General features: G+C 38.5%; 1 protein-coding gene across 1 annotated transcript; it reads right to left on the reverse strand.

Moving 5' to 3' along the window:
- Positions 1-2,588: 2,588 nt before the first annotated feature.
- Positions 2,589-9,330, reverse strand: LOC121383807. Its single transcript, XM_041513905.1, has 2 exons — positions 8,320-9,330; positions 2,589-2,636 (listed from the first exon to the last, which is right to left on the reverse strand). The coding sequence occupies exons 1-2, from the start codon at positions 9,328-9,330 to the stop codon at positions 2,589-2,591; spliced, it is 1,059 nt and encodes a 352-aa protein (XP_041369839.1).
- Positions 9,331-12,262: the final 2,932 nt, after the last annotated feature.

Consider the following 12,262-nt stretch of genomic DNA (forward strand, 5'->3'; position numbering starts at 1 on the left):
GTTTTGATAATATAATGCTCTTTTTTTACCAAGGAATATTTAAAAAAAAAATATATTTTTAAGAAATGTTTCGGTTTTTTTTTTTAATTGTATAGTTTACGTATTACAGCACAATGCTTGTCTACGAAGCAACAAGGCATACAATAAATTAATTACCTCAAATATGGATCCTCTGTGCTTAATGTTGTATCGTTTCTTTTGTTTCTTCTGGGCATCTGATATGTTGTCCTGGGCGGTGTCACGATGCTTGGTCAGGTCTGCCAGCTGCTTCATTCTGGTGCCGACATCATCCATGTCCACATCACATGTTGCATCGTCTACCTGGTATTCTAGGTCGACGGGGAGTCGGGGCTTCTGACCATAAAGCAATTCAAATGGCAAATACTTTGTAGAACTCTGTTTGTTTGTACGGTAGGCGAAGGCTATGGCATGTATGTACTGATCCCAGTCGTTGCACTCATCGTTTACCAGCTTCATAAGTTGAGTAACCATGGTTTGATTAAATCGTTCTGTTAGACCATTTGTCTGAGGATGATATGCCGATGTCATTGTTTGGTCCATGTCCATGATATCGCACAACTCTCGCACTAGTTTATTGCAAAACTCCCGTCCTTGATCGTGCAGCAATACCTCGGTTGAGCCGTATCTGTATACCAAACTCAATAGAAAGGCATGGATACTCTCGGCAGATTTGTTTTCTAATGCTCCTACCTCGACCCATCTTGTCAGATACTCTGTTGCGACGATGACGTAACGCTTTCCGTCGGAGGTCTCCTTCAAGGGTCCTACAAGATCAATCCCCCACCTGTGAAACAGTCCTTTCACAGGAACAGGGTGAAGGGTGGCAACCTGCGGCTTATTACTTGCATTCGATCTCTGACATCTTTGGCACTGTTGACAAAATGTTTTGATATCTGCCGTCATCGTTTTCCACCAGAACCTGTCAGATAATTTCTTGATGGTCGCGTTTTGGCCAAAGTGACACCCTCCTATAAGGTGACTGTGAAGGGATTGCATTAAGGTCATTTTTTCTTCTTCTCCGATAACAACCTTCTGACGCTTTCCATTGTGTCCTATGTGGTACAGCGTACGGTCTTCAAGTGTAAACACCTTTGCCTTTTCTCGCAGACGTCGCTTTTGACTCTTGGTATAGTCTTCTGGATAGTAGGACGAAGCAAGATAGTTGATCAAAACCCGAGCAGCAGTGGAGTTCATATTGCGTAAGATAATTAGCTTCACATACAGCAGCAGCAAACGTTGGCAAAATTACATAAGAATGAGTGATGTATTGTGAATAAAATTTTACCTTCCTTATATAGGAAAATATTAAATAAGTTTAGTTACACTGTGTCAGTCATTATCCTTGATATTTTCTAATTACTACATTGTATATCTAACATCAAAGTGGACAGGAGTGTTCGTGGGTGTGAAATTGTATTTATTGTATCACGCTTTGGAGTCGGTACCTTTGATCTTACCCGTGGTGTATCCTGTAGCTAAACGATGTGCGCGTCTAACCTATTTTTAACATTGTTTCAAAGTACGCTAGGAAGTCATGAATGAAAAATAACATAGTAATACAAATCCCATTGAACATAACTGAGACGTGAAATAGAACATTGCTTTTAAATGTAACAATGACACCGACATTGCACAACAATATAAATCGGTAAATGATTTATGTTTTAAAAAAACATTAAAACACAAAACATTCGGTCAGATGAAATCCAAAATTAACGGTAAACGAAAGTTCAAGGTTTAATTATTACACTTCAAACATTGTACATGTATTCAAATGTGATACTCATTTCCTCCTGTGGGTGTTAGAAACCATTCTTATAGTTCTCATTTTTAATATGTACTTTTAGTGCGCTACATCTGACCTTAAACAATACTCATGGAATTATACTTATACATGTACGCTGTAAAATATCATCTAAGAACATCATTTTAGTAGCGTTATAACAGATATAAAATGTTTAGTACCACCACATTAAGACAGGTGTTTACTGTTTGCAGAAAGGAAAACAAACAATTCTTGAAGAAGTATCTAGCTATAAACTTTCATTATATTTGCTTACAAATATTTGACAATTCAAATGCATAATTAATAGGCTACATTATTCCAGTAACTGAAGTTGGATGTGTGCGTGTGTATGTGCGTGTGTTTATCTTTGCGAGGGTCTGTATCATATGTGTATATGTATGTATATGTGCGTGTGTGTGTCTATGTATGTGTGTGTGCGCGTGTGTGGCATGCTCACGTGTATAAAACATAACAGTGATATAAATATGTTCAACAATAATTTACGTGAATATTGCTCATTAATTGACAGAATAACTAAAAATGAGTAAGGGGCGAATATTTTATGGGGGTGATTCTATTTCGTGGGTCGGGGCGATTCTATTTCAAGGGGGGAGGTTTTATTTCGAAATAGATTCGCCGGGGGGGGGGGGGGGGGCGAAAATGTTACGGGGGCGATTCTATTTCGTGACACCGGCACCGACCAAGTAATTAATGAATATATTAAATCTACTGCTGACTTATTCATTCCAGTTTACGTTAAATTGTTTAATACAATACTAGATCATTCTGTTTTCCCAGACGAATGGCTTAAAGGTACAATTATTCCAATCTATAAAAATAAAGGAGACCGTTCATTACCCGAAAATTATCGACCCATCACTTTACTCTGCTGTTGTTCTAAATTATTTACATCTATACTAAATAACCGCTTAAAAACATTTATTGAAGAAAATAATATTATGAGTGAAGCGCAGACAGCTTTTCGAAAAGGATATTCAACAATAGACCATATATTCACATTACATACTTTGATAGATATTTAAAAAAACAAAAAAACCGCAAATTATTCTGCACCTTTGTCGATTTCCAGAAAACTTTTGATATGGTATCTCGTACACACTTATGGCATAAGCTACTGGATTATAGCATAGACGGTAAATTTTTATAAATTATCTACCAAATGTATCAAGGCATAAAATCATTAATATATGCAAACAATCAGAAATCTTCATTATTTCCATGCAACAACGGTGTCCGTCAGGGTTAAAATTTATCCCCAGTCTTATTTTCCTTATATCTAAATGACCTAGACAAATATTTAATAAATCTTGAGTGTAAAGGAGTTTCCCCCATCGATGAAAACCAACAAAACCCGCTCGACATCGGCATTCACTTACTTTGTTTACTTTACGCAGATGATACTGCTATATTAGCTACCAATGCCGCTGATTTACAACACATACTAAACGGAAACTAAAGATAAATATCTCAAAAACTAAAGTTTTAATTTTCAATGGAAATGCCAGAGATTATAAATATACTTTCAAAATTGGAAAATATGTTCTTGAAAATGTTAAGGAATTTAAATACCTTTGAGTCACTTTTAGCAAATTAAATAATTTCAAAACGACTAAGGCCCAATTAAAACAACAAGCAACTAAAGCTATGTATTTTGTATTGGCGAAATCTAAAAACAATAATCTATCGATTGAGTGTAAACTTAAAATGTTTGAATCAATAGTTCTCCCAATCTTGTTATACGGTTGCGAAGTTTGGGGATATGAAAAAAACGATATATGTGATTCTGTTCAAATACATTTTTTCCGACACATCTTGCCAACAAAAAAATCCACCCCATTATTTATGTTATACGGAGAATTGGGGAAGGTATCCGTGGAATTAAATATTCAAAGAAGAATGGTTTGTTATTGGGCTTGCATTATTTCAGGGAAACAATCAAAACTATCATTCCTTCTTTGACAGATCATGTCACAAATAGAATAAATTATAATTGGTTCACTAGTATTAAAATTATTTTGGAGCATTTAGGAATGAGCGATGTTTGGATATCACATACTTTCTATCGTTAACCTGGCTCTCACAACAAATTAAAGTTAGACAAAATGATCAATATTTACAAACATGGAATAATAGTATATCAATGTCATCAAGAGGCAAAACCTACTAACTTTTTAAAGAAGAACTTATTTTTGAAAAATATTTAAATATAATTCCCGAAAGGTTGTGGAGATTAATTGTAAAATTTAGAACGTCAAATCACTATTTACCTGTCGAAACTGGAAGGTGGAATAACATATTATTTGATTGATTGATTGAATGTTTGTTTAACGACACCCCAGCACAAAAATACATATCGGCTATTGGGTGTCACAAATGGTAAGTATATGAACATATTTATATACACTCATGTAAATCCACAGTGTAAGGAGCTGGGGGGGGGGGGGGGGGGGAGTATAATACAATATATAAAATCAATCAATTTTGTATAGAAGTCAAAGTGTTTTAAAAACTTTACAATTAACATTGGATGGAATTTAAACGATTCCAAAACATTTCTGTTGCCAAATATATCATTTCTTGTCGGCTTGAGATGATCACACTCCACCAAAATGTGCCACACAGTCAGTGTACACTGACAGTGTTCACACTGAGGAGGAGGGTCCTTCTTTAAAATAAATGAATGCGTCAAATATGTATGGCCGATGCGGGCACGGCATAAGACTACTTCATCTTTCCTGCATCGCCTGTAGGATGACTGCCACTCTCCCAGGACTGCCTTGACAGAATGAAGCTTATTCGCAACCGCACCGTCCCAATCATCTTGCCAAGTCGAAAAGATATATTGGTTAATATGAAATTTAAAATCACTGTAGGGGACACCAACATGGACACGGGGCAAGTTCAAAGCAGACTTGGCAGCAACATCTGCCTTTTCGTTACCCCTAATGCCAACATGGCTGGGTACCCAACACAGTATAACATCTTTATTGGCAATTGATAAAAAGAAACACTTTCGTATCACCATCCCAACTAAGGGGTGCTCCAATTTCATGTACTGTAGAGCTTGAAGACACGAAAGTGAGTCTGTAAAAATAATATACTTGGATGCATATGAATCCTTAATCTGTTCCAGGGCTTTAATGATTGCCCAAATTTCAGCAGTAAAGATTGATGCTGAATCGGGCAATCTCATGGAAATTATTGTGTTTGATGGAAACACTGTAGCACAAGCCACAGAATTCCCATCCCGTGATCCGTCTGTGTAAACAGGAATGTAATCACAGTACCACTCTTGGATTTCCATGAAATGTTGTTTATAAATAACTGCATCTGTGCGATCTTTTTTTAGATGCACAAGATCGAATACAATTTTTGGTGGTTTGATACACCAAGGTGGCAAAATAAAATATGAAGGCGTTTCCAAAATGTCTGTTAAATCAATGTTGGAAACTGATAAAAACTGCTTAATGCGAAGACTAAATGTTCGAATCGCATTCGGTTTCGCATCAAATAACTTCATATATTTATTATCAAACACCGCATTGTGTGCAGGATGTTTTGGCATTGATTTAATCTTTGTAGCATACTGCAGAGAAAGCTTTGCACGTCTAGCACCCAAACTAGGTTCGTGTGCATCGACGTACAAGCTCTCCACAGGAGATGTTTTGAAAGCACCAAGACAAAGCCTAAGTCCCTGGTTGTGTATAGGATCTAGCATTTGCAAGTAAGACTTACGTGCTGACCCATACACAATGCACCCATAATCAAGTTTAGACCGAACTAAAGATCTATAAAGTCGGAGCATAACCTTTCGATCTGCTCCCCATTCAGTCTTGCCAATAACCTTTAATATATTGAGGGCCTTTAAGCCCTTCTTTTTCACATACTGTAAATGAGGAACAAAAGATAGCCTCCTGTCAAAAATAACCCCCAGAAATTTGGTCTCCTCCACAACTGGAACCGGAGTTTTGTCCAGAAACAGCTGTGGATCTAAATGGTGACCTCGTTTCTGGCAGATGTGCATACAGACTGTTTTTGACTTTGAGAATCGAAATCCATTGTCAGTTGCCCATTGTTGAAGTTTATTCAAACAAAGCTGCAACTGACGTTCAATGATACTCATACTGGACGACCTGTAGCAAATCTGAAAATCGTCGACATATAACGAGCTATCAACGCCAGGTTTTAAACACTGGGTGATGCTGTTAATTTTCACGGAAAATAAAGTTACTGACAGGATGCTACCTTGAGGCACACCCATCTCTTGGGAGTGAGAATCGGATAACGTAGATCCCACTCGTACCTTGAAAGACCTATTCTGTAAGAAATTTGAGATAAAGCCAGGCATACGGCCTCTTAGGCCCATGCCATGGAGGTCTTTCAAAATCCCATACTTCCACGTGGTATCATAAGCTTTCTCGAGGTCAAAAAAGACCGATACCAAATGCTGGTTATGGATAAAAGCATCCCTACAAAACGTTTCAAATCTAACAAGATGATCGACCATGCTACGTCTAGGCCTGAACCCACATTGCACGTTAGTAAGCAATTTGTGGGACTCAAGATACCAGACAAGTCTACGGTTGATCATTCTTTCCATGGTTTTACAAATGCAACTTGTCAAAGCAATAGGGCGATAACTGGTAGGATTTGTTGGATCCTTACCAGGCTTAGGAATAGGGCTGACAATGGCTTTTCTCCAATCAGAAGGAAAGTCACCCGAAATCCAGATTTTGTTAAAGATATTTAATAGAACCATTAAGGATGATTCAGGTAAGTGTTTTAAGAGTTGATAATGTATTTCATCTGGTCCTACCGAAGTATCATGGGCTCTACGAAGAGCGTCCTGCAACTCCTCCAAAGAGAAGTGCCTGTTGTATACTTCAACATTTTCAGATGAAAAGTTAATAGGTTGCTTTTCAGCTTTATTTCTGACAGACGTAAAATCATCTGTACTGAAAGAAGAAGAAGAGTTATGGGAGAAACTGTCTGCCAATGCATTGGCAATGTCACGATGAGACGTAACATCCCTGTCATTGACAGACAAATGGCGAACTGTATTATTGGATTCTTTTCCCTTGATTTTACGTATCCTATTCCAGACAGATTTCACAGATGTTTGAGAAGTCAACTTGGAGACATAATTTCTCCAAGATGATTTCTTACTCTGTCTGATAGTTTTACGAGCCTTTGCCCGAGCAATGCGATAACTATTCAGGTTATCCCCGGTAGGTTCGCGTTTGAACCTCTCGAGGGTCCTGTTTCGCTCTTTGATTGCATCTTTGCATGTCTCATTGAACCATGGTTTATTGAAACGCTTCGGTACTGCCGAAGTCTTAGGAATAGTTTCCTCTGCAATATCTTTCAAGATGGAGGTGAACAAAGACATGGGATCATCGGCACCAGTCATGGCAGTTTGTTGCAGTCGAGTGCTGCATAGATGCCGAAATTGATCCCAGTTTGCCCCTGTTAACCCCCATCTCTGAATACTTTCAAGTGATGGAGGTCCATCATTCTCCAAAATAACTGGAAAGTGGTCACTACCACAAGGGTCTGGACAAACTTTCCATGAGAAATCAAGACAAAGTGATGGACTACAAAGGGTTAAATCAATGGATGTGAAAGAACCACTTGCAGGATGAAAGTATGTATGACTTTTATCATTAAGTAATATTAAGTCATTTTTGAGAATTAAGTCTTCTAATTGTTTACCTCTAGTGTTTATGTCATCGCATCCCCACAAAGTGTGGTGTGCATTAAAATCTCCCATGATAATAAAGGGAGTAGGGAGTTGATCAAGAAGACCTTGAAAGTCCCTAGTACTAAAATTGTAATTGTTTCGAGGGGGTAAATAAACTGAACAGAGAGTAATAGTTTTATGAGCCGTGACCTTTACGGCCACAGCTTGTAAAGTCGACTTTAATATGACTTCACTCTGGGGAATGTTTTCATTTACAATAATGGAAACGCCCCCAGACGCTCTGTTTTCACTCTGTTGACATTTATGGTAGAGATTAAATCCTCTGATGTTAATACTGTCAGTATCCTTCAGGAAAGTTTCCTGGAGACACACCGCAAGAGGATTATACTTTTGAATTAGAAGACTTAATTCATCAAAATTGGGCCTAAGCCCACGACAGTTCCACTGGATAACTTTATTTTCCATCGGGAGGAAGTATGGGTTTTATCTTTGGCTTTGCTGGTGGTCTTTGTGATCGGCAATGATCTGGAGATGAAATCTCCATATCATCATCACCGATATCAGCCAAAGTATCATACATATTGCTGATCGGGACCGAACGTAATTCGATCTTTTTCAGCCTACCAGACAGTACTTCTGTAGCTTTCTTTGGAGATTTCTTTGTGTCATTGCCTGTCTTAGGGAGACTAGTGCTCGACCTATTTGGTGGATTTTTAAAATCCAATGACACTTGAGTTTCAATTTCCTTTTTCTGGGGTGTGATGTTTTGTTTTTGTGCTGCTTTTTGCACCTGTTTTTGCGTCTTCTCAATATCGGACAGTTTCTTGTACTTGGCTTCATCATAATGCCAAGTGAGGTTTGTGTTGACTGCAACACTTTTAGTGGCGACTTTGGCAGCAGCTGCAGCTGCATATGACTTGTCACCGACTGTAGGTGTTGCTGTCTCCACCAACCTCCTGGCATCCGTGAAGGACAGTTTATTTTGTACCTTCACCTGTTGAACTCTTTTTTCGAGCTTCCACCGCGGACACTCTCGCGAGTATGCACAGTGGTTGCCCTTGCAGTTGAGACAAAGTGTATCGTTCTTACATGTCTTGCTGTCATGGTCAAATAGACCACAACGAGCGCATGTAAGTTTTCCACGACATGTGTTCTGACCATGGCCAAACCGCTGGCATTTGAAGCAACGCAAGGGGTTTGGAATAAAGGGTTCAACAGGAATATTAAGGTAACCGGCTTTGACAGATTGAGGAAGGGTAGGGACGTTAAAGGTGAGGATACAAGTATTCGTCGGTAACAAGTCATTGTTTCGACGAACCTTTATCCTCCTCACCGCAGTAACACCCTGAGAACTTAAATTTTCGCAGATTTCTTCTTCAGTAACACCTTCTAAATCTCTGCATCTGATCACTCCCTTTGACGAGTTGAGGGAGGTATGCGGAGTTACCTTAATCGGCACGTTACAAAAAACTGTCGACTTCAGGAGGCAAGTTGAATGCTTGTCGGTTGAACATTCAACCAACAGCCCATTTTTGATTTTTTTTACTGATTTTGGCTCACCAGCCAAGCCAACAATTGCCTTTTGAATGGCAAACGGGGATAATTTGTTCAAGGCCCCATCATCAGTGGAACTGATGACAAGAAACCTTGGCCAATTTTGTGAAGAAATCACTTTGGATTTCTTCACAGTATACTTTGATTTCATGGACTCCTCGTCCGAAGACAAGAAGTCCGAAACTTCGGTGTGGACCCTTTTCAGGGTCCCATCAGAATTTGGTATTTGAATTTTTGTTTTCTCCATATTTAAAGGATGAAAGGTTCATCAACCATGCCCCCCACCCACCACCGAGTCCAACAAGGGAACATGGTGCTGCGGATAACCAGCAGACAGCCATGCCAGGGATACATGGTTGATATACTTGGGCAATAAACAAACAATAAATCACCCAATTGACCCTAGCCACCGCTTCAAGAGCAACATATACACACGGTAAAGCAAACAATGTTTGTTCTTTACTGTATAAACAAAACAGAGGTTGTTTGCTCTAGAGCATGACGTGACCAGCCGATTGATCAGGTCGGGCCATTCCTGACCTCCCGTCTACATGAACTCCGGGCCAAAGTGGTGTATTGTCAATGGCAATATACTCGGTTGCAGACATTAACCATAACTCAACCACCAGGATCCCATCATCCACTTCACGGGTCGCACCTCACGGCGAACAAGGCGCCTCATACGAGGAGTTGTGCATTTATTGGCCATTCTGTAAAAGAATGTTCACCCCTGCACCACGGTGAGGTTAATGCACACGCAGAGAGATTGTGTACTTTATGTGATGAAAGTGACATCGGTGATGAATTCCATTATTTATTTGTATGTACATTTTTTCATAATTCCCGAGTAATGTTTCTACATCCCTATTATTATACAAGACCAAGCACCTACAAATTCAAAGAACTAATGAGCAGTAAGAAAATAAGTGTATTAAAGAAGTTGGCGAAATTTATAAATGTAATTGGCCAGGTTTTTAAACGCCCTGGTAACTGAATAACTCATGTCACAAGCAAAACTGTTTCCTAGCTATATTACAATTATTATTGTTATTGTTATTAATATTATTATTATTATTACTGAACCAGATACTACCATTACCACTACTATTATTATTATTATTATTATTATTATTATTATTATTATTATTACTGAACCAGATACTACCATTACCACTACTACTATTATTATTATTATTATTATTATTATTACTGAACCAGATACTACCATTACCACTACTATTATTATTATTATTATTATTATTATTATTATTATTATTATTATTATTATACTACGACTACTATTACTGCTAGCACAATTATTATTTTATTATTATTATTATTATTATTAACTATTATTAATTATTATTATCACTAGTACTACTACTGTTACAGTTACTGTCAATTAATACAATGTACAGGTAAATACATGTACATTATGTAATATTGTATGTTATTATTTCATCGTCCTGTAAACTATCTTGTCATGTTTATTATATTTATTATGTATGTTCCTCTAATGCCGTTGTGGAACGGCCTGAGTGAAATAAAGTTCTGTTCTGTTCTGTTTACATTTTGGTGCACTGCTTAAAAGAATAATAATGCTATCAAATATTCAAATAACTAACTAAATAAATTTACAACACACATGTATACAATAATATAGAGGTAATATAATCAAACTTACAACTAAGTAACTTACGAAAGATAAATGTTTTTAAACACGTCGTTAATCAAATTAATAAATGTACATAATTTCTTTATATTTGATTTTTTTTAGTTAAATAGCTGACTTAATTTAAAAGTGTTAGGTCTAATATAAAAATATTTCTTTACATATGTACTTCTTTCATTAGCAAAATGAGGACACTGAAATAAATAATGGAACTCATCACCTAGTGTAATGTACAGAGAGGACATATTCTTCTGTTTTTTCAATATTCTTCCATCTGTCTGTTTCAATCGGTAGATAATGATTGCTTGTTCTAAAGCGGCTAAAAATAATGCGAAGTTTTTTAGGCAAGTACATTCATGTGACGTTTTAAATGTCCTATAGGTAATGCATTTTGTACACTCGTACACTCGACAAATCGGACACAAAACAGATCGGGGGTGGGATTAGCTCAGTCGGTTGAGTGCTCGCTTGAGGTACTTGAGGTCGCAGGATCGAACCACCTCTGTAGATCCATTCAACTGACTGGGCTTTTCCTCGTTTCAACCAGTGCACCACAACTGTTCTACGGTCGTGGTATGTGCTTTCATGTCTGTACATAGGCGTACGGGCTCCCATTATTGTAGGAGGGGGGCAGGCTGGATTTTGCCCGAATTAAACAAAAATGCCCGAATCTGGATAACAACATTTAATCATATTAACATTACTACCAAACAGCTATAGAGTGTTGCAAACGAATCACTACGCATTTTTACACGGAATACAAGTAATTTTGAGCGTAGGTAAAAAGGTCTCAGATTAGCAACCGACCTCGGTGGCGTCGTGGCAGGCCATCGGTCTATAGGCTGGTAGGTACTGGGAGTAGTAAGGGGGCCTGTTGGGCCCCATGACCTACTTTCCGTGACCTTGACCTACTTTCCGTGACCTTGATGACATCACGTGACCTCGTCCTACTGGCCCTGACCTACTTAGACCGGCCCATGACCTACTTAGACCGGCCCCTGACCTACTTAGACCGGCCCTGACCTACTTAGGCCGGCCCCTGACCTACTTAGAACGGCCCCTGACCTACCTAGACTGACACGAAAGAGTATAAAAAGGCTAGATACGGTTTCATTGTCATTCGATCGCCGAAAACAATCAGATCTACGTTCAATCCAGAGATGGCCTGTTCCACAAGTGATGAAGTGAGATGTCGTCTAGAACTTGGAACTAACGTCTACGTGGTGGCCAAGTTATGGAAAGGGGACACTGCTATTCACATAAGGAAATTTGACAGTGACAAGGGGAAAACCTTCCCCACCAAGCGAGGTATTGTCCTTAGTCTTAAACAGTGGATCGAACTGTCTGGATGTAAAAGCCAAATTGACGAAACGATTTCAGCATTAAACCAGAGGAAAGACGAAACATTGTTCAGACACCTTGGTGTCAACGTCCATGTCAGCGTCGACAAGAACTTTGCTGGGGTGGACCTGCGTCAGTGGTGGTGGTGTGAAGAAACTAAATCCGT

The sequence above is a fragment of the Gigantopelta aegis genome, chromosome 10 (genome assembly GCF_016097555.1).
Source record: "Gigantopelta aegis isolate Gae_Host chromosome 10, Gae_host_genome, whole genome shotgun sequence".
Lineage (NCBI taxonomy): Eukaryota > Metazoa > Mollusca > Gastropoda > Neomphalida > Peltospiridae > Gigantopelta > Gigantopelta aegis.